The sequence below is a fragment of the Anomaloglossus baeobatrachus genome, chromosome 11 (assembly GCF_048569485.1).
Source record: "Anomaloglossus baeobatrachus isolate aAnoBae1 chromosome 11, aAnoBae1.hap1, whole genome shotgun sequence".
Lineage (NCBI taxonomy): Eukaryota > Metazoa > Chordata > Amphibia > Anura > Aromobatidae > Anomaloglossus > Anomaloglossus baeobatrachus.
This window is the reverse complement of record NC_134363.1, coordinates 107,592,139-107,616,009: the sequence shown is the minus strand read 5'-3', so window position 1 is coordinate 107,616,009 and position 23,871 is coordinate 107,592,139. Positions and strand designations below refer to the sequence as shown.

General features: G+C 51.7%; 1 protein-coding gene across 1 annotated transcript in view; it reads left to right on the top strand.

The window, feature by feature from the left end:
* Positions 1 to 19,590, top strand: part of LOC142257217 (NXPE family member 1-like) — a 660,520-nt gene extending 640,930 nt beyond the window's left edge. Inside the window, exon 6 of the mRNA XM_075329362.1 lies at positions 18,862 to 19,590. Coding sequence (XP_075185477.1) covers positions 18,862 to 19,400 — 539 coding nt within the window. The 3' untranslated portion in view covers positions 19,401 to 19,590. The remainder of the gene's footprint in view (positions 1 to 18,861) is intronic.
* The last annotated feature ends 4,281 nt before the right edge of the window (positions 19,591 to 23,871 follow it).

Here is a 23,871-nt window from a genome sequence, read left to right as displayed (position 1 = left end):
TGACACTTTTCCCGCCTCCAGGCCTGTGAACTCCTCGGTGGGTGGGGCCAACCGCATGGCTCCGCCCCACCTGGTGTGGACATCAGGCCCTGGAGGGAGGCAACAAGGGTTTTGTTTGACTGGTGTAACTATCCAGGGGAGGGTGTGTGTGTGTGGTGTTATGTCTGTGACTACCTGGCTAGTCAAGGGCGTCACATTAGCAATCTTGCGCCCTGAACAGTGCGAACAGGTAACGAGTTGGCTAGCAGAAAATGCCTCCAGTTACTTGTCGAGTAGCAAATCCCAAGGGTCCACACAGACAGACTTGAGTAGCTCAGAGGCTGGCCCATCGAATCCTCAGCCTGGTCATCCTTCCTCACAACATCAGTATTCTAAGGAAACATATGACACCAAAGCAGGTTACTATGAGGAACTGTTTATGGGACCCTTTGACCTTTCTTGCCTCTCAGCGCGCAACACCACCAATGCAGGTGAGGCTGTGGTGTGCAGTGGTGCACAGATCTTTGAGCACCCAAGGCCAGAAGAAAGCCATGTTGTTGGCTGTGACATGCTGGGCAATCAGGTGGAAGTGTTGGAGGATGATGAGACACAGTTGCCCTCAGGTCAGTCTGAAACCTCCATTCCCGAAGATATTGACCTTCAGGAATTTGAGGATGACCTGGTCGACGATGAGGTGACTGATCCAACATGGACGGCTGGCAGGGATTGCGAGAGCAGCAGTGCAGAGGAGCATGTGCCCATAGTCCGCAATAAGGCTGTAAGACATAGGGTTTCGACCACTGCCAGGAGTCAATCAACTGTGCACATGACAACACCACCTGTGGCATCTCAGAGTCCAATGGTCTGTGCACCACCTCAGCCATCTCGGAGTCCAAGGGTCCGTGGTGCGATTGTGTGGGAGTTTTTTTCCAAGAGTCCTTCAGACCAAATGGTTGCCATTTGTCAAATCTGTCAGACCAAGCTTAACAGAGGCAGAAATACTTCCAGCTTGGGCACCTCCAGCATTAGAAACATATGTTAGCCAAGCACACCACTAGGTGGTTGACAGCTGTAGGTGAAAAACACTATTTCCAGACCAAACTGGTGAGCAAGAGGGCTGCGCTGATGCCGCCTTCTCCCAACCTGATGTTGGCCAAACTCAATCATCAACGACATCAGCTTCAGTGTCCCAGCATTCCGTTCAGTTGTCCATACCCCAGACCTTTTAAAAGAAGCGAAAATACCCCGTTACGCACCCAAGGGCAGAAACCATAACTTCACACTTTGCACGATTGATACCCCTTGAGATGTTGCCGTATCGGCTTGTGGGAACAGAGGCTTTCCGCGACCCTTTGGCGGTGTTAGAACATCAGTACTCTGTGCCTAGCCGCCACTATTTTTCTCGTTGTGCCATCCCTGCGCTCCACAATCACATGTCTGTAAACATCAAACGGGCTCTCACCAACGCCATAACAGGGAAGGTCCACTTAGCCACAGACACGTGGAGAAGCGGAATTGGACAGGGACGTTACATCTCACTGATGGCACACTTGGTGAACCTGGTGGCGGCTGGTACAGAGTTTGAGCCGGCAACATCCCATATAATTCCCACAACCAGAATAGCGGGGCCCACTTCAATCACAGTTTCAGTAGCCTCCTACACAGCAACAACTCTCTTCTCCTCCTACTCTTCATCTGGCTCCTGTGCATCCTCCTCAACATCCGCCAGTGTCCAACCGTCAACATTATTCCCCAGCTGGGATCTCTGCAGCACTGCCTCAGCTAAGCGTCAACATGCTCTACTCAAGCTCATCTGTATCGGTGACAAATCTCACATGGCACCTGAGCTTTTGAAAGCAATAACTGAGTAGACAGATGAATGGCTTGAGCCTTTGGATCTCCGTCCAAGGATGGTAGTGTGCGATAATGATAATGGTCGTAATCTGGTGGCGGCTTTAAAGCTTGGAAAGCTTGTACACGTTCCTTGTATGGCCCACGTTGTAAATTTAGTAGTTTAGCACTTTCTGAAGAAATACCCAGGGATACCAGACCTACTTACCAAGGTACGACGTATTAGCGCACATTTCCGCAAGTCATCTCCCTCTTTTGCTGGCCTGGCAGTGCTGCAGCAGCACTTACACTTGCCTCGTCACAGACTAATATGTGACCTCCCTACGAGATGGAATTCAACCTATCATATGTTGGCCAGGATCCATTAGCAACAGAGGGCAGTATCCCAATTCCAGCTGGAACATGCCCGTCAGACGCAGCTGCCAGACACAAGTACTGCCGAGTAGGTGTGGATTGCAAACATTTGTCAGTTCTTGGGGAATTTTGATTACTCTACCAACATTGTGAGCAGTAAGGATGCTGTTATCAGCATTACTATTCCACTGATTTGTTTATTGAAACACTCTCTGGATGGTCTGACTGACCAAAGTGTTCATGCAGCCGAGTTGTCTGTGGATCCAGACTTCACAATGATTGCTAGTAATCCACACAACCTCGGCCAACAAGCTAAGTCCACCTTTTCTCAGCATCATGAGGATGAAGAGGATGATGAAGAACAGGAATGCTTTGAAGTTGGTAACAAAGGGATTGACAACCCAAGCTTCAGGGCTGTCCAGCATGGATGGCCTGAGGAGGAGCAGGAGGAGGAGAGAGAGACTGAGGAGGAGAGGAGGTTTAGGGAGACAGAATGTATTCTAAGGCTACTTTCACACTTGCGTTGTTTTCTTTCCGTCACAATCCGACTTTTTGGAAAACAGAGGAATCCGTTAACGGATTCCGCTGTTTCCCATAGACTTGTATGGATGGCGAATTGTGCCAAAAGGACCTGCGTTGCTTCCGCTGGGCGACGCTCCGTTGCTTCCGCCCAGCGGGAGGAACGCAGCATGTAACGTTTTTTTTGAGCAGCGGAATCCTTAGGATTTCACTGCGCATTCTCTCTCTGGCTCCCTTCACCCGTAACGAATGTAAATATCGGGTAACCACGCAAATTGCTTTGCCCGATACTTACCCAGGCCACGTGTGCAGGGAGACCGACACTTCCCCGCTCGGCTCCGCCCCCTCCCGCACTCCACTCCGCATGTGTGTGTGTGTATATATATATATATATATATATATACATATATATATATACACATACACACACACTCACCCACCTGTCCTCAGCGCCATGGCTCCGCCCCCTCCCGCACTCCACTCCGCATGTATATACACACGCACACACACTCATCTTTCCTCAGCGCCATGGCCCCGCTCAGCTCCGCCCCCCGCACACATTCTCGGCGGCCAAGCGATCAGCTGATCACCTGGCGGCCGGCTGCAGGGAGCGATCAGCTGATCACCCGGCGTCCGGCTGCAGGGAGCGATCACCTGATCACCCGGCGGCCGGCTGCAGGGAGCGATCAGCTGATCACCCGGCGGCCGGCTACTGGGAGCGATCAGCTGATATCGTTCACAATAGTCTGCCGCCGGTAAAACTGTAAAAAAAAAAAAAATCTAAATGGATTCCGTTGTTTTGCAGCATCCGTTACATCCGTTGTGCCACTATATGCAACACATCCGTTGCATCCCTCACACAACGTAATGCAACGGATACCGTTCAACGCAAGTGTGAAACTAGCCTTAGCAGTGACACACAAAGGTTTCCAGTTCGGAGTCTGGGACACATGGCACAGTTCATGTCACACTGCCTTTCTCATGACTGTCGGCTAGTCCACATTTTGGCAGACAACAAATACTGGTTATGTACCTTCCTTGACCCACGCTACAAAGACAAATTTGCTTCGCTACTTGTGGAGGCAAATAAGGGTTGTACTACGGAAACATTCAAGAGGGCTCTAGTGGAGCAGTTGATGAAACGATTACCCTCAGATCATGCTGGCGTCAGCGGTAGCGTGTCATCTCACACAACAGGATTACAAGAGAGGGCTACCCATAGTAGGAGCAACACAGGCGGGGGACTAATGTGCCAAAACTGGTCCATTTTCCACAAACTGTCAACTGCGAATCAGATACTGGTTGGGGGAACGATGACAAGGAGGGAACAGTTAAGTAAGATGGTGAGGGACTATGAAGGTGACTGTATCAGTGTGCTTTCTGAGTGTACTTTTCCCTTTAACTATTGGGTTTCCAAGCTCAACACTTGGCCAGACCTCGCATTATATGCTTTGGAAATGCTAGATTGCCCTGCTGCGAGTGTGTTGTCAGAGCGTGTTTTCAGCTCAGCGGGGTCAATAATAACAGTCGCACACGACTATCCATGGAAAGTGCAGACAATTTCACCATGATCAAAATGAACCATAGATGGATTGCCCCAGAGTATCTCAGGCCACCTGTTAACAAGACCCAATAATAAGTGTAGCCCCAAAATTTGGATTTTTTTAAGTTCAAATAAGTTCCATTGTTTTTCATTTAAGACTATTTTGTCTTCTATCATCTAATGACACCGCATGACTAATGTAACTTGTTAGGCTGCTGCCATGTAATTGTTTGGCCCAATCACACAGGGCAATATTTTTCAAGCCTTTGTACATTATGCACTGGCACAAGCACTGTCGAGGCTACACTGTCTAGAACAATTGGTCAGGCAGTCTCTATTTGTGTTCTTTATTGATGCTGTGCTCCACGGTGTGTTACACATGGCCTGATGGCAAATCAGAATTTTTTTAAGCTTCTTGGCATGTTATGCCCTGTTGCTTATGCTACCATTTTTTTTTTTAAAAGCTGTTGGTAGTACCTACTGATGCAGTGCTCCATAGTGTCTGAACCATTATCCCCTGGGGAAATCCTCGGTGTTTGCTAGTGGAATAAAGCCTAAGTTCCAGACTCAAAACTCTGCCACTTCCCCTGGGCTGCCTGCTTCCCAAACTGGTGAGCAAGAAGGTGGCACTGATGCCTCCTTCTCCCAACCTGATGTTGGCCAAACTCAATCATCAACGACCACATCCGCTTCGGTGTCCCAGCGTTCCGTTCAGTTGCGCATACCACAGACCTTCAAAAAGAAGGTAAATACCCTGTTACGCACCCAAGGGCAGAAACCATAACTGTACACATTGAACGATTGGTAGCCCTTGAGATTTTGCCGTATCGGCCATTATGAACCATTATCCCCTGAAGAAACTGAATGTATTAAACTCCTTGGAATGTTATGCCCTGTTGCCTATGCTACCAATTTTTTTAAAATAAGCTGTTAGGAGCTCTTGGGAGTACCTTGTGATGCTTATCTACATGGTGTCTGAACCTTTATACCCTAGGGCAGTCATGGCGAACCCTTCAGAGGCCAAGTGCCTAAACTATAGCCCTAAATCAATTTTTTTTCTGCAGTTCCAACCAATCCTATTATGTAAATAATTGATTTTAACCTTAAGGCCCTGTCACACACAGAGATAAATCTTTGGCAGATCTGTGGTTGCAGTGAAATGATGGACATATTGTTCCATTTGTACACAGCCACAAACCTGGCACTGATTGTCCACAATTTCACTGCAACCACAGATCTGCCGCAGATTTATCTGTGTGTGTGACAGGGCCTTTAAGGTGGTGTCACACACAGCGACGGCGACAACGACGTCGCTGCTAAGTCACCATTTTCTGTGACGTAGCAGCGATGTCCCGTCGCTGTCGCTGTGTGTGACATCCAGCAACGACCTGGCCCCTACTGTGAGGTCGCCGGGCGTTGCTGAATGTCCTGCTTCATTTTTTGGACGTTGCTGTCCCGCTGTGAAGCACACATCACTGTGTGTGACAGCGAGAGAGTGACGAACTGAAGCGAGCAGGGAGACGGCTTCTGGCAGCCTGCGGTAAGCTGTAACCAAGGTAAACATCGGGTAACCAAGTGAAGTGCTTCGCTGGTTACCCGATATTTACCTTAGTTACTAGCGTCCGCCGCTCTCAGGCATCTCATCCTGGCAGTTTCCCCATCCTGGCTGTTTCCTCATCCTGGCATGTACCTCATCCTGGCATGTACCTCATCCTGGCATGCATCTCATCCTGGCATGCATCTCATCCTGACATGTACCTCATCCGGGCATGCATCTCATCTTGGCAGTTTCCTCATCCTGGCATGCATCTCATCCTGGCAGTTTCCCCACCTTGGCATGTACTTCATCCTGGCATGCACCTCATCCTGGAACGTACCTCATCCTGGCATGTTTTGCCCCATGTGGGCCCTTCTCCCCCCACCCTGGCGTGTTTTCCCCTATGCTGGCGCTTCCCCCCCCCCCTCTACATGTTATCCCCTATGGTGGCACTTTCCCCCCCTGGCATGTTTTCCCCTGTGCTGGCACCTCCCTCCCCCCCCCCGACATGTGTTCCCACATGCGGGCACTTCCCCCGCCTGACATGTTTCCCCCCATGAGGGCACTTTCTCCCCCCTGGCATGTTTTCCCCCATGCGGGCAATCCCCCCCAACATGTTTTCCCCCATGAGGGCACTTCCCCACCTGACATGTTTTCCCCATGCCGGTACTCCCCCCCCCCCCCCCCCACCTGACATGTTTTCCCACATGTGGGCACTTTCACCCCCCTGACATGTTTTCCCACATGTGGGCACTCCCCCCCCCCCCCCCCCCCCGACATGTTTTCCCACATGTGGGCACTTTCCCCCCTGACATGTTTTCCCCCATGCGGGCACTCCCCCCTCCCCTCACCGATACAGCCGCGTGCACAGGTTAAAAAAACAAACAAACAACAAACCAAAAAAAAAAAAGCCATACTCACCTTCCAGCACCCGCTCCACTGCTGCGCGCCGCTGGGTCCTCAGCTCCCGTGCAGCCAGAAGACGTCATTATGTCGGCACCGCTTACTGACGCTGCTCCATCTCCTAGGCAACAGACCTGCGGCCTAGGAGAGGAGCAGTGTCACAGCGAGGAGAAATGTCTCCTCCACTCCAACACATCTTTGAACTGTCGGCGCCACCGCACCAGCAGTGCTAAGCAGCAGGACGAGGTGACAGCACGCGTGCCATCGGTTAGCCATCACTGCCCTAGGGGAACTGAATGTACAGTATTAAGCTCCTTGCTGTACCACCCCGTGCTCGGCAGCAACCGAGCCGCTTGGATCTGGGCTCGCTGGTGGGTGGCTCGAGTGTCTCCGGACCCGGGGGTCCTGTGGTCCACTTCGATCTGAAAGGGGCGGCTGGCACTTTTAGGGGGACGTAGGTGTACGGCCGGAGCCGTGTTTGAGTTTGTGACACCACCCATGGGATGTGGTGAAGGAAGGTACCACCGCTGCAGTTACGGGGCACCCGGAGGAGATGCTATGCAGCAAGTTGTTAACCCCTCCGTGGGCAGGGATGGCGGCCCTGGGACCCCTTGGTGTAGTAGTTGGACGGTGCAGGGAGGTGCGCGGCCGGAGGGCACTGTTGTACTCACAGTTAGTAACGTACATGAGTCTCTGGTAAACGAAGTTGATGGTGGTCAGTGCCCGCAGCCGGCTGCATCTGGTCCCCCACCCGGTTGGTGGTCTCTGCCTTTCTCCTGCACCGTGTTGTGTATTTGTGGGCTACCTCCGCTTCAGCGTCGGAAGTCCGCTCCCCGGCTTTGTGGATGTCGGGAGAGCCCTTTTGCCCGCAGACGCTGGCCCGTGGTATCTCTCTGCTTGTGCGGTGGCTTTCTATCCCCCTTGTTGGGCTGTTGTCTTCAGTCGGCACTTTGGGTGGGAAAGGACCTATAGTCCAGACCGCAATCAGTTAATTAACTCAGTCCAGTAGCTTCTGGACCTCGTTTAAGGGTCTGAGCACCCCCCTTTGTGCTCCGGTTTCCAAGTCGGTTCCCCGGGTCGGTACCGGCGTGCCACTACCCTGTCCTGGTTCACCACGGTTCCACCGAGCCATCTTCCTGGCCCCTGCAGGCTTAGGCCACCATATGCCTCCTAGCCAAAGGTGCCCGGGCTCCAACTCTGGCACCTGTCAGACTGCTGCAGACCTGGGCACAGGTCTGCTTCCACTTAACTTCACCTCCACTAACAGACTGCAACTAGAAACTGACTACTTTTCCCACCTCAGGCTCTCTGGACTCTTTGGTGGGTGGGGCCAACTGCCTGGCTCCGCCCCCTGGTGTGTTCATCAAGCCCTGAGGGGGATGACTAGGTTTTAATGGTTGGCTGATGACACCTTTTTAGGGGACAGGTGTTGTGCGGGGCTCTAACTGTGACTACCTGGCTAGTCCAGGGCGTCACACTCCCCCTTGGATAACCACAGACCATCCGCGGGTTGTCCGACCACCACCGTTTATTTTGTTCTCAAAAAGACAATAAAAACATGTATACAAGTATACTAACATATTTACATCAAGGAGGCTTTGTATTCATCCCTTTTTTAGAGGCAGTTTGCTTAAACGTTCCCAACATAAACATTTTTATTAACCGGGAACGGGACGGGACCGGGTCCTTTCATTTGCCCAACCAAGCAAACCTAGCCCTGATGCTGCCTCTAAGAACTAGGTCAGCACCCCTTTTCCCCAGTCCAGGAAATGGGTTCAGGTCCGGGTATTGCCCACACGGGCCGGGTAATAAGTTCCTTACCTGGCAGTCTCTCAGAGGCCCCACGTCCAGGGGACCCCTGACCCGGAGGGCCGTGACCGGCCTGCATGACGACAGGACCTCGGCCTACAATATCCTCCCGGCCCTTCCTCCAACCAGCCTCTCCGGAGACTGTAGGACCGGAAAGGGTGGTCCAGGGATTATTTACAACACTTAACTTTGCTGCTGGCGCAGCTTTCTCCAGCCACTTTCCCCCAGTCCACCACAAGGCAGCACGGGTCCCCAATGCCACATTCACTCACGGTGACACTGTCCAGAAAGACCCCATCTTCCACTACCTGCAGTGCGGGTACGGTAAACCGGACTCTGTAATGGAAACTGCCATCGCTACTCTTAACTTCCTTGCCGTCCTCCACCAGGGGCTCCGACCCCTGATGGCGCCCTCCGCGGCTCCGACCGCAGTGGCGTTCAACAAGTCGGGCAAGGTCCTCCTCCTTCCGCCCTGTATGCTGGATGGCGTCTCCCTGGAACTTGGGGACGTTCAACAAAGGCAGGAGTCATTATATCGGGAGCTAGCTCTTTAAAACTTCTCAACTTTTAACTTCGGGGTTAACTTACAGATGCGGCTACCATTGCAGGGGACCGTACTGCATTGTCGTCGGCCAGGTCACCGGACTCCCCTTCCTGGCGCAATACATGCCTGGGCTCTAGACCTCCAACGGGAACGGTGGCGGCGGTAGCATGGATGGTACTGCTTCTTCCAGGAGCTGTACTACACACACAGGGCTCACTTGTCACGGTGCTGGCAGGTTCCAGCTCCCAACTGATCAGGTACGACATGGGGGTCTGCGTAGCTTTGTCCCGGTGCTGCACGGCTGCCGCGGCCCTCTGTTCTCGGACCCACACCACGGCGACCATCCTCCGGACTTCCGCCTTCCATTCGAGCACCTGCTGTAAGGTTTGGCTCTTACCCGGACGCAGAATCGGCCCAGCTCCCGCTCCAACCAGGCAGCGGTTCCCGCGGGGAGCTTGTTCGGGTCGCGGTCTTCTGCATCAAAAGCTACTCCGCCTCTGCCGCTTCTGGGTCCCGCCACTCCGGTGACGAGCACCGCTCCGCTCTCCTCCCTGAACGCTGACATCTTCCATCCGCTCCCCCTTGGTCTTTTGCCGGCACTTCTTCCCTTTCTTTTTGCTGGAAGTTTCGTTTTGCGACTTCCGGCTCACTTTCCGGCTTTGTTCCCAGGGGGCGGGGCTTCAGCTTTCTCGCCCTTTCTGCAGGGAAGAAGACTCTGGCGGGAATCTTTGCGCCAAGATGGCGTATTCCGAAAACTTTACAACGGATCACCGCTGACTTCACTTCAAGGCGCACTTCACTAGGTAAGTGAATGGGTAAGTATCCTGTTCGTGATGCCAGAAGAGTCGATGTGTACCGCCCCGTGCTCGGCGGCAACCGAGCCGCTCGGATCCGGGCTCGCTGGTGGTGGCTCGAGCGTCTCCGGACCCGGGGGCCCCGTGATCCACTTCGATCTGAAAGGGGGGGCTGGCGCTTTTAGAGGGACGTAGGGGAACGGCCGAGCCGTGTTTTGAGTTCGTGACGCCACCCACGGGATGTGGTGAAGGTAGGCACCACCACTGCAGTTACGGGGGTGTGACGCCCCTGGACTAGCCAGGTAGTCACAGGTAGGCCCGTGCATAACACCCGTCCCCCTAAAAAGGTAACAGCAGCCAACCACACTAAAACCTAGTCACCTCCCTCAGAGCTTGATGGTCACACAAGGGGGCGGAGCTAGGCGGTTGGCCAAGCCCGCTGAGGCGTCCAGAGGGCCTGAGGCAGGAGAAACAGTGTTCAGTCAGTTCAAGTTCAAGTGGAGTGGAGTAGTGAGAGGAGTAGAGTGCGGCAGACCTGTGCACAGGTCTGTAGCGGAAACTGACAGGTGCCGGGGTCGTAGCCGTGGAGGCAGGCTGTTGCCTGGCCTGCAGGAGCCGGGAAGACGGACAGGTGGAACCGTAAGGGACCGGGACAGGGTAGTGGCCCGCCGGTACCGAACCGGGGAACCAACTGGAAACCGGAGCACAAGGGGGGCACTCAGACCCGGAACGAGGCCCAGAAGCCACTGGACCACGTCGAATATACTGATTGAGGTCTAGATTTTAGGTCCATTCCCATCCCAAGACCCGAAAGAAGGCAACAGCCCACCAAGGGGGATAGAAAGCCACCACACAGGCAGAGAGATCCCACGGGCCAGCGCTTGCGGGCAAATGGACTCCGCCGATTCATACACAGCCGGGGAGCGGACTCCCGCTGCTAAGGCACAGGCAGTCTACACAAAGATAAAGAGGTGCAGGAGAAAGGCCAAGACCACCAACCCGGGTGGGGGACAAGACGCAGCCGGCTGCGGGCACCGACCACCATCAATTTTGTTCATCAGAGACTTGAGTGTGTCAGTAAACGTGAGTACAACAGTACCATCCGGCCGCGCACCGCCCTGCACCGCCCAACTACCACTATCCCCAAACGGGTCCCGGGATCACCATCTCTGCCCACTGAGGGGTTAACATCTTGCTGCACTACCATCTCCCCCGGGTGCACCGTAACTGCAGCGGTGGTGTCTACATCTTCACCACGTCCTGTGGGTGGTGTCATGAACTCAAACACGGCTCCAGCCGTACACCTACCTAACCACCCCCATCGAGATCACCAGCATCCCCTTGCAGAGCGACGTGACCCCCGGGTCCGGAGGCGCTCGAGCCACCCACCAAACGAGCCCGGACCTGAGCGGCTCGGCTGCAGCCGAGCGCGGGGCGGTACAGAGGCACCCGGGGGAGATATTATGCAGCAAGTTGTTAACCTCTCCGTGGGCAGGGATGGTAGCCCCGGGACCCGTTGGTGTAGTAGTTGGGCGGTGCAGGGAGGTGTGCGGCCGGAGGGCACTGTTGTACTCACAGTTAGTAACGTACATGAGTCTCTGGTAAACCAAGTTGATGGTGGTCGGTGCCCGCAGCCGGCTGCGTCTGGTCCCCCACCCGGTTGGTTCTCTGCCTTTCTCCTGCACCATGTTGTGTATTTGTGGGCTACCTGCGTTTCAGCTTCGGAAGTCCGCTCCCCGGCTTTGTGGATGTCGGGAGAGCCCTTTTGTCCGCAGACGCTGGCCCGTGGGATCTCTCTGCCTGTGCGGTGGCTTTCTATCCCCCTCGTTGGGCTGTTGTCTTCAGTCGGGACGTTGGGTGGGAAAGGACCTATAGTCCAGACCGCAATCAGTTAATTAACTCAGTCCAGTAGCTTCTGGACCGCGTTTCTGAGTACCCCCCTTTGTGCTCCGGTTTCCGAGTCGGTTCCCGCCCGGGTTTCTCACAACAAAACATCCAAAAGTGAGTAAATAAGTTGAAAGACCTTCTGGACTGAGACTGAGTTATTCTACACCCCCGAGCCCCTGGGGCCAGCCTCACTCACGGGAGTCCACACCACCCGACTGCATACTCCATCAGCCCCAGGCGCTCGTTAAATCTGCAGTGGCGGTCATCCATACTCTGACCGCAAACCGTGAGTGGCGTCACGACTCCTATTTAGATAAGACTAACATAACTGTTGCCAGTGGTAATTTAGTGGAGCCCCTGTAGCGTCCCAGAAGGCGGAGGGAAGTCCCTGAGGCAACCGCTGCATGTGGGCGACACATCTTGCATCACGAACAGGATCAAGGACTAGACCTGTTTGGACAGGTGAAAGTGCGCCTCAGCGGTCCGAACGAAAAAGATTGGACCGCCGCCATTTTGACACTGTTAAAAGCACGCGGTTTTAAAAGCTGCAGTCCGCGCAGAAGAAAAATAACCACCCACGAAGGGGTGTGGCTGTCCCAGAATCCCCGCGAAAGGAGAAGATGGGGACGGATCTGTCCCTGGACTGCGGGGACGTCCCAGTCCTATGGGGGAAGAACAACCAGAAACGAAACGGAGACTAACGCGTGACCAGAACCTGGTGAGCAACGAGAGAGACAAGATGGCGTCAGCGGGAGGTGACCACAAGGAGCCGGGATGGACCAGGCCCATGACCACAGAGGAGCTGGAGGCAGAAGTGGGAAGAATTGCCAACAGTATGGAGAAGCGGAGCCAGCGAGAAATAGCCGCTTGGAAGGAGAAGATGATAATGGCAATTGGAAACCTGCGGTTGTCGGTGCAGCAAGGCCCGCATGGAGGCGCCGCCCACGCTCAACTGGATTCTGCATCAGCGATAGCGACCCTGCTACAGGATGTCTCCAGCATGAACCTGAGTGAGTGCAAAATCACCCTTGTTTCACCTGGTATGCTGACCCCGCCGGCATTGTCATCAGACGCCGGTGCGGTGCCCGATGTGATGTCTGGTGTGATGCCTGATGCGGTGCCTGAGGCGATGTCCGGTGCGACCCCCGATGCAACACCAGATGCGACACCCACAGCCAGACCAGACCAGGCCGCAACGCCTCCTGTCCCAGTTGCCCGACCAGAGGTGGTCACAGCGCCCCAGTCACTGACTGGGGATCCATCCCCTACCTCCAGACCAGAAGAGGTCACTGCGCTCCAGTTGCTGACTGGGGATACAGCCCTTACATCCAGACCCAAAGCGGTCCCAGTGCCCCAGTCGCTGACTGGGGATACAGCTCCTACCCCCATACCTGAAGCGGCCAAAGAACTGGCCCAGTTAAAGCAAGAACTGCATGCTCGGTTTCCAGCACACCTGGTGGAGACGTACCTGATTCCAAAGCTACCACTCAACCGACCGGAGGAAGTTGCAGCACCCTCTGCGAGAGAGGGAGGCCTAGGAGGTCACGCTGCTGTACCCCCAACGACCGGTGGAGGTTGCAGCACCCTCCGCCGAGGAGGGAGAAGAAGTACAGCCACCATCGCTGCCGTTCCCCAGTCAACCGGAGGAAGTCGCGGCACCCTCTGCAAGAGAGGGAGGCCAGGAGGTTGCGCTGCTGTCTCCTCCCCGACAGGAAGAATTGGTCGCTTATAGCCCCGGCATGTATGTTACCTGGTTACCTGCTGATGACAAGGTGGTAGTGATGCGGGGATCAGCCTGCAGAGGGCGGCGGCGAATAAGAGCCAGACATCCCGTTGTGAAGCCAACCCCAGAGAGAGAGCAAGTGGAGGCCAGGGACCTGCAGGAAAAGCAGTCCCTGCGGCGGGCCAGACAACAGGCCACAGGTCACCTCCACCGTGGGGTAGTGGAAGAATTTAACTGCCGCACAGGGTATGGTTTTATTGTAGAGGCCGGAGTGATGGAGGGGATCTTTGTCTCCAGACGAGACGTACAGTCCCACCTACAGAGGGGTCACCCTGGTCGTGATCTCTATGTGGAGGATGTAGTCGAGTTCACAAGCCACAAGGGAGAGAGACCCTGGTTTGCCTTGGATGTGGTACAATGTCCGAAGGAAACCTTTGTGAGCTCAGACTCCATCCCCACTGCTTCTACCAGGTACCCAGAGTCATCACCATCAGGGGACATCCACGCTGCAATCTCCCATAGTCAGAACACTGAAAATGAGAGCCCTGGTCTTGAGAGAAGAAACTCCATTTAAGAAACCCCATTTAGAATGTCAGTATGTAAAGTGATGTTTAACCTGTTTTAAAGTTAGTAACGTTTAAGAGAAATGTGCCCGCAAGGACTGTTGCGAGAACTTGTTGAAAATATTTTAGTTAGCACCTGGTTACGTGCACTTTAACAAAAATGGACCACAGGCTATGAACTGGCTATAGCCACAAACTCTCGCAGTGAAAAAAGTTACCTCAGTGGTACCAACTTCAGAGCATGCCTGTTTATGGGGCCTGGCTCTGCACCACCAGGGAGCATGCCTCTTTATGGGGCCTGGCTCTGCACCACCAGGGAGCATGCCTGTTTATGGGGCCTAGCTCTGCACCACCAGGGAGCACGCCTGTTTATGGGGCCTGCTCTCCAACACCAAAGAAGTTGGTATGCCTGTTTATGGGACCTACCCTACACTACCATCCTCAGGCGAGGAAGATTGGAGGAAAGGTCTGGGATACAGATGGCCCACACCTGGTCACCAAAGAGACCGGTGGCCTGCCTCCTGGGAGCTGCGGGGTGGGACCAGGACTTGTGGGTGGTGGTGGAATGGTACCTGGTATGTTTTATATGTAAGTGACTCCCTTGTGTGGGAAAAGTTGTAATAAACATTTTCTTGTCTCTGCAGCCCGAGGATGTGCTGATGATAACTAAGGGGGAATATGGCGCCCCTGACCTGGTCAGGCACCACTGAGTATTGCACCCATGCTGGGGCAGTGCTTCCAGGTAATCCTAAAGGCTGGAATAGGGTGTGTACGCACAGACACATAGCAACCAGGTCTCCCACACCTTGAGAGGAGACCCTTGGGCAGACCCAAGTGGGGGCTTGCCTCCACATCTCAGCAAGGGGTGTAGTGGAGGGCCTGGAAACTAAGGTTGCAGAGGCTGTCAGGAGAGGAGGTGGGCCAGTCTGATAGTGAGCGTGATTGCTAGGAGATGCAGAAGCGCGCACAGAAGAGTCAGACCCTGCACGTGAAGTAGCCGTTAGTGGGGGAATTCGGTTACCAGCAAGTCAGTCAGAAAGACGCTGAAGGAGTCAGCTGGTCGAGTACGGGGACTCCTGGTGACTAGGCACGCACGGGGAACAGGTCCCTAGAGTGGACATCTATTTACTGGTCTGCTAAACCTGCAGGTGGAGGGACTAGAGGTTCCTCACCAACCATACAGAGTCCGAGCCTCAGCTGCAACGAGGGGGCCCATAAGAGGGATTGAGCCTGGAGCCATCTCACTTGGTCCACACTGCCGGCAAACGGGCCAGAAAGGGGAGAAAAGGCAGTAGAGACTTCCCTGGATGAATCCCACGGGACTTTAAGTCAGGGGTTATCCGAAACAAGAAATGCTAGGAAGGCGAGTTAACGGTTACCCTTAGACCGGCCTAAAGGATACCTGGTTCCACTTGGTTGAATCTCAGCATCGCCCGGGTTTCTCACAACAAAACATCCAAAAGTGAGTAAACAAGTTGAAAGACCTTCTGGACTGAGACTGAGTTATTCTACACACCCGATTCCCTGGGGCCAGCCTCACTCACGGGAGGCCACACCACCCGATTGCAGACTCCATCAGCCCCAGACGCTCGTTAAATCTGCAGTGGCGGTCACCCATACTCTGACCGCAAACCGTGAGTGGCGTCACGACTCCTATTTAGATAAGACTGACATACCTGTTGCCAGTGGTAATTTAGTGGAGCCCCTGTGGTGTCCCAGAAGGTGGAGTGAAGTCACTGAGGCGACCGCTGCAGGTGGGCGACACACCTCCTGTTCCCAAGCTGCTTTTGGCCAGATGCAATCATCATCAATGACGACATCAGCTTTGATGTCCCAGTGTGGCGTTCATTTGTCCATAAAACATACATTTCTGAATCATTTGAATAGAATTTGAATAGAGTGCCGGTGGTGTTGGAGCCAGTGGTGTTGGTGGAGGAGGAGGGCAAAGCCAACACCCAAATGGCCACATTGGCAATAGCACTGTAAAGTGTTAAGGAATACGTATTCCAACTTTCACACTAATGATATAGGGGACGCAGAAAAGGACTGCCATTCCTCCCCAATGTATGTTACAGGGCCCACCTGAGAGCCCTAAGAAGTCTGAGATTTGAGGACAGCCAGTAGCCCTTAGAGGGCCACTGGAGCCGGTGGTGCTGGTGGAGGAGGAGGAGGGCAAGGTCAACATCCTAACGTGCACATTGTAGCTGACCTTTTAACACTAGAAGTCCCAGGAATTTCGAGCTCCATAGGGTTTCAATGGTAGAAATGTCAAATGACCCCTCTCTGGGACTTCTAGTGTTAAAGTGCTGTCAAATATGTCCCAAAAAAGGAGGTGTGAGACAAACACCAATATAATGTATGTTACAGACCTTTCTAATGGAAAAAGAAGTAAAATATAAAAAACGAAACGTGTGAACATATGCTAAAGTGGGTTTTTTTAGTGGTCGGTGCTTGATTTGACGTTTTATTACAGTTATTCGTCACTAGAAACTGCTTCTTAGCAATTTCCCCTCTTTTACTTTGGTTTGAGAGCTGTTCTGACGACTATGTAAACGCCGCGTGCTGCTCTGAGCACGTTATTCAAAGACACCAGAAATGCAGTCAGGCACCTTCTACAGGCTGTGCCCATACTGGTTCAGCCTTTTCCCATCCATTTCAGCCTTTTCCTCAGTCATCACAGGTCACCGACAGGTCCGAGGTAAAATTATTCTGGTTTCCCATAGACTTATGTACCACCCCGCGGGCTCGGCTGCGACCGCCGAGCCGCTTGGATCCGTGCTCGTACTGTGGGTGGTGGCTCGAGCCTCTCACGGACCCGGGGGTCACGTCGCTCTGCAAGGGAGTTGGCGCTACACGCGGGAATTTGGGTGATGAGTTCCATGGCCGGGGCCGCGGTGGTTTGGTTTTGAATGTTAGTTCGTGATGCCACCCACGGGTTGTGGTGATTGTAGACACCACCGCTGTGGTGAAGGTATGGGGGCTCCCGGGAGCGGTGTAATGGCGCAGCTAGGTGTTGACCCCTCCATGGATAGGGGGTGTTGGTTCCAGGGCCCAGTAGGCGAGGGCCGGGGTGCAGGGTGAAGTGTTGCGGTGCAGTGCGGTGCGGTGCCTGATGGCACTGGTGTACTCACTCTGACACAAGACACTGGAGTCTCTGGTAAACCAAACAGAGTGATGAACGGGGCCCGCAGCCGGCTGCAGCTTCTCCCAGAATCGGTTGGTGGTTTCCGCCTTTCTCCTGCACCTCTGTATGTAAATGTTTAACTCCTATGCCTAGACACCGGTAGTCCGCTCCCCGACTTGCATATGCCGGAGGAGCCCGTTTGCCCGCAGACGCTGGCCCTTTGGGTCTCTATGCCTTGGCGGTGGCTTTACCCTGTATGGTTGGGCTGTTGTCCTCTAACGGGACTTGTGTGGGATAGGTCCTTAAGTCCAGTTCGCAATCAGTTGATTCGACTCGGCCCTGTCGGTTCAGGGCTTTGTACTGGGTCTGAGTACCCTGCCTGGTGCTCCGGTATCCAGTTGGCTCCCCGGTTCGGTTCCGGCGGGCCACTACCCTGTCCCGGTCCCTTATGGTTCCACCGGTCGTCTTCCCGGTTTCCTGCAGGCGGCCACCACTGTCTGCCTCCTTGATAATGGCGACTGGGCTCCAACCCAGCCACCTGGTAGTCTCTTATCAGGGTCCGGACACAGGACTGCCCATGACCTTGACTGCTCTCCACTCGCACCTAAACTAGACTCTCCTAGAACCTGAACTTGACTAACTGTTTTCCCCCCTCCAGCCCCTCCAACCGCCTGGCTCCGTCCTCCCTGGTGTGGACATCAAACCTGGAGGGTGGTGACAAGGTTTTTAGTTTAGCTGGTGTTACCTAACCGGGAGGGGGTGTGGTGTTGTGTGTGACTACTTGGGACAACCCGACTAGTCCGGGGCATCACACTTACATTGGGGGTCGAATATTCGCGAATACTCGAATAGCGGCGAGTTATTCGTCGGATATCCGTCGAAGCGAATAATAGGGTATTCGATCATCCCTATTAGTTACACATTCAAAGTTGTAGTGGATGGTGAAATTTAAAGCCTGAAAGTCAAAAGATCCGAATATTGTTACCCCTTTGCCTGTTGGTGTAGCTTTAAATAAGGCAGATGAAGTTGACTAAAGTCAGGGCTCTGTGTTGACTCACCATTGGAATATCCTAATGTGTACCCAATCTGACTGTCAGGTAACTGTTATGCTTTAGCCAAATGAAACTGAAATAAAATGCTGAAGGAAATCTAGTTGTATTCATCTGAATGTGAATGTTGCTGCAGTAAATGCATGGATTCCTGAAAGAACAGTCATAGAAATTTCTGCAATGAATTTGCATGTAATGAATTCATCCTTCATCTTTATATAAATATTTTATATAAACATATATATTGTATATAAACGAAAACAGGACGTGAACAATGCTGAGTTGCAATTTAGCATTATGTGGCCTTTGTCTGTCATTGGCTGAAGCAGCTCAGCTTGGGATGTGTGTGTGCAACTCCCAACATTTTTCAAGTCATGTTTTCGTTGCCAGTCAACAATTATCAACTTCCTTTACATGTAATTCAACCAGTTCAACGCTACTGAATGTTGTCATTATTAACTTTAGCTTAATTAATCACCAGCAGCGTTAACTACGTAGGAATGGGCATGCCGAGCGTTAGCTGGCAGGGGACAGCTAATTATATATATATATATATATATATATATATATATATATATATATATATATATATATATATATAGTGTATATGTATGTATTTTTATAATTATATTTCTAAGACTAGCAAAATTACTTATATTTACTTGTCATGTTTCTCTTTTAGCCTTGACACCATTTAGTCTCTATGATGACAACTGGGCACGTCAGCTTTTGATCTTGGATGTGAAGAAGAATGTGAAAATATCTTGGAAAAGGCACACCTTCCCATTTATTACCAGCTCATTTCAGTCCTTTAAAGAAGAGCGCACCATTGCCCGTGAAATTGATTTAATCAGAGGAGACCAGCGAACTGTAATTGTAATACATATTGGGATACATTTTAGTGTTTATCCCATTCATTATTTCATCAGGAGACTCTATAATATACGCCGTGCAATAGAGCGCTTATTTATTAGGAGCCCAGAAACTAAAGTGATAATTAAGACTGAGAATACAAGCGCCGCCATGTTGAAAGATTTTAAAACTATAAGTGATTTTCATGCTTCTATACATTACTTCATCATGGAAATAGTGTTCAAGGACCTCAATGTTGGCTTTGTTAATGGCTGGGATATGACCAATGCGTTTGATACAAATGAAATTCATCCTCCTGAAAAAGTTATTGAGAATGAGGTTAGAATGCTAATGACATATATCTGTTAAGCTTTCCCGACATATGATGTGCCAATACGTCATATCTTGAGTATACTGTCAAACAGAGTTTTGCACAAACTTCGGTAACTGCCATGGCGGTGGCAATCTCAGTTCACGTTGCAGATTATGTCACTTCACCCAATGTTTTTTTCTGGTATATGAGATCAACACAGGCAGACTCTGGCATGGACATACGTGCTGATTAATAGGCAGGCTAGCAAAAATTAATCTCTGCTAGTCTGCTTGTGAAGCTCCTTTGATTACATGTCAAGTCATGATTAGAGATGAGCAAACCTCTGAAGGCTCGAGTTCGGTTCGGTTCATCGAACGGAGGCCCCGTTCGACGAACGTCCGATGAATCGTTCGTGGAACCACTTGAACCCCATTGAAGACAATGGGAGGCAAACACAAATACATAAAAACACATTATACATGTACACATACAGTTAATAACACTTACAGGTCCCTCCTTCACTCTGTCTCTCACCAATTTTCCTTCCGATAATCGCTGCGTCCTCCCAGTAACCAGCACTGATGATAGGACCTATCGTGACGTCAAAATAGCATGTGACCAGTCACGTGTCTATTATCTCATTGGCTACAGACTGGTCACGTGGCGAGACATCATTGCTAGGTCCTGTCAGTGCATCTGGTAAGCGGTGCTCGTTTGAGCATGTCCTTTTACCGGCGAGATGCTCTGGCACATGATCGGCTTCCCCGACCATGAATGTCGGCGCTCTTTATAGAGTCAGCCCACAAGCAGGGACTAGATGCCACAGCCGGTGAATAGCGGCAGCGGGAATCACGTGATCGGAGCACCGTTGCTATGGTAACCCGTCTGTCAGCGGTGATGTCACCGCTTACAGCACGCAGCTGCTGCTCACTCACTGAGTGAATAGACTGCACGGGAAGCAGCAGCGTCTTCCTCCCATGCAGTGCTGACTGATGTAGCAGAGCTGCATGGGTTGAAGGAGAAAGAAGACAGAAGAGCAGGATCGTGGAGGGCTGACGGAGTAATAAACATGAAGTCTCTAATGTGTCTGTGTATTTATTTCTATTAAAGTATTTTTTCTCTGTGTGGAGTCTTTTTTTTTTTTTTAACCCTTTATTGGAGATTCTTAATGGCCGGGTCAAACTTGCCTGACATTAAGAATCTCTGGCTTAATACTAGCTAGTAAAACAAAGCTAGTATTAACCCATTATTACCCAGAAAGCCACCCGGCTTCAGGGCTGCTGGAAGATTTGGATACAGCGCCAGATGGTGGCTTCTATGAAAGCGCCATTTTCTGGGGCCGCTGCGGACTGCAATTCTCAGCAGAGAGGCCCAAAAACCTCGGGCCAACCTGTGCTGCGGATTTCAATCCCCAGCTGCCTAGTTGTACCTGGCTGGACACAAAACTGGGGCGAAGCCTACGTCGATTTTTTTTTTTTTAATTATTTCATGAAATTCATGAAATAATTAAAAAAAGGGCTTCCCTATAATTTTAGTTCCCAGCCCGGTACAAATAGGCAGATGGGGGTTGGGGGCAGCCGTACCTGCCTGCTGTACCTGGCTAGCATACAAAAATATGGCGAAGCCCACGTCATTTTTTTGGGGGGGGGAAATTACTGCATACAGTCCTGGATGGAGTATGCTGAGCCTTGTAGTTCTGCAGCTGCTGTTTGCTCTCCTGCATACACTATTAAATGGAGCATGCTGAGCCTTGTCGTTCTGCAGCTGCTGTCTGCTCTCCTGCATACAGACAGACAGCAGACAGCAGCTGCAAAACTACAAGGCTCAGCATACTCCATCCAGGACTGTATGCAGGAGTTTTTTGCCCCCCAAAAAAATACGTGGGCTTCACCATGCTTTTGCATGCTAGCCAGGTACAGCAGGCAGCTATGGGCTGCCCCCAACCCCCAGCTGCCTATTTGTACCCGGCTGGGAACCAAAAATATAGGGAAGCCCTTTTTATAAATTATTTCATGAATTTCATGAAATAATTAAAAAGAAAAAAAATGACGTGGGCTTCGCCCAATTTTTGTTTCCAGCCAGGTACAACTAGGCAGCTGGGGAAGGGAATCCACAGCTCAGGGTTCCCAAGCTTTCTGGGCACCCCTGGTGCGAATTGCAGTCCGCAGCCGCCCCATAAAAGCGACATCTTCTGGCGCTGTATCCAAATCTCCAGCGGCCCTGGTGACGGGTGTCTCACTGGGTAATAATGGGGTTAGGTGTTATGATCCAGAACCATGGAAGACCACCACAAATCATTGGCAAAAGGTGACAAGAGCATTGGCAACTAATCTGGCCGCCATCCCCTTACTAACCATCACAACTGGAAGTAGCCGAGGGGTGAACTAACATCCTGTGCACCGCAAACCCAGCTGAAGAACTAACTATCCTAAAGGTAGGAAAGATGAATAACTCTCTGCCTCAGAAAATAGACAAGAATAGCTAGCCCCCCACATTCAAAGACTGCGGTGATATAGGAAAAACACAATACACAGGTAGCTGACAGGATTAGCAAAAGGTGAGGCCCCCGCTGACTAAAATAGGAAAGGACAGGAAAGGGACTGATGGTGGACAGAGAAAAACCCTGCAAAATACCAACTTCCTGATAGTACAAAAAGGCCCTCAGATCGCACGATCTGAACTCCGTCCTATACCAAGTGCCCTAGTCATACCAATGAACAGAAAACAAGAAAAATAACAAATTCAACAAGCCACAAACACATGGACCCAAAGGAGCTATACTCCAAACAGAACTGCAGGGCGTTCCCCAACAAACCACTGAGGGGGAAAATCCCTGCAAGCAAATAAACTAAAAACAACCACAGCAAATGACAAACCCAGATAAGCAAAAGAACCAGACAATAAATAAAGAGCAAGCACTTATCTGGAGTAGATGTGGTGTAGAGCAGGATGAAGCAGGCTGGAGATACAAAGAACAACTGACATCCGGCAACAGCCTGCAATCAGACCAGGATTTAAATAAGCAGAGAGTTAGCAAAGGAAACACCCATTGCACAACACACCTGGTCCAAGTCCAAACCATTCCTGGCCACCAGAGGGAGCCTCCCAGCAGCCAAAACATAACTAACATTCACAACAGTACCCCCCCTTGAGGAGGGGTCACCGAACCCTCACCCACGCCACCGGGTTGCTCGGGATGAGCATGATGGAAGGCACGAACCAGCCTGTCCGCATGAATGTCAGAAGCCACAACCCAAGAGTTATCCACCTGCCCATAACCCTTCCATTTCACAAGGTACTGAAGCTGACGCCTACTGCGACGGGAATCCAGAATTTTTTCAACCTCATACTCCAGATCCCCTTGTACCAAAACAGGGTCAGGAGGCGCTGCTGCAGGAACTGCTGGCTCCACATGTTTCTTCAACAAGGACTTATGGAAGACATTGTGAATCTTAAATGACGCAGGCAGAGTCAAACGGAAAGATACAGGGTTAATAATCTCCGAAATCTTATAAGGTCCAATAAATCTGGGCTTAAATTTAGGAGATGGAACTCTCATAGGAATATTTTTAGAGGACGACCACACCATGTCCCCTACTTTAAATCGGGGACCAACAGTCCGAGATCGGTTGGCAAACTTTTGGGCAGTTTCTTGGGACTGAAACAATTTATCCACTACCTGCCCCCAAATCTGCTGCATTCTGTTGACCACCGAATCCACCCCCGGACAGTCAGACGCCTCAAGCTGCCCTGAGAGGAACCTAGGGTGATCCCCTTTTCCTGCAATTTGGGTGACACCAATGTGGTAGAGCTGGCTCTATTGTTAAGGGCAAATTCAGCCAAAGGCAAAAAGGAAACCCAGTCATCCTGATCCGCAGAAACAAAACACCGTAAATAGGTCTCCAGGGTCTGGTTAGCCCTTTCAGTCTGACCGTTGGTCTGAGGATGAAACGCCGAGGAGAAAGACACCTGAACACCCAATTTGGAGCAAAAAATCCTCCAAAACCTGGATACAAACTGCACCCCTCTGTCAGAAACAATGTTTTCGGGAATACCATGCAAACAAACAACATGTTGGAAAAACAAAGGGACCAACTCCGATGAAGATGGCAACTTAGATAGGGGAACCAAGTGGACCATCTTGGAGAATCTGTCACAGATTACCCAAATCACAGTCATTTTCTGAGAGGCGGGAAGCTCTGAAATAAAATCCATAGAGATGTGCGTCCAAGGTTTCTTAGGTACAGGCAAAGGCAATAATAGCCCACTAGAACGTGAACAACAGGGCTTGGACCTGCAACAAACTCCACACGACTGCACAAAACGACGGACATCTCGGGACAGGGAAGGCCACCAAAAAGAGCGTCTCACAAGATCCCGAGTACCAAAAATGCCAGGATGACCCGCCAAAACAGAGCAATGAACCTCAGAGACAACTTGGTCTCTCCATTGGTCTGGGACAAACAGTTTCCCTGTAGGACATGTGAGGTAGCGTGGTCGGCTGCGTAGCAGAAGACACGGGATCTA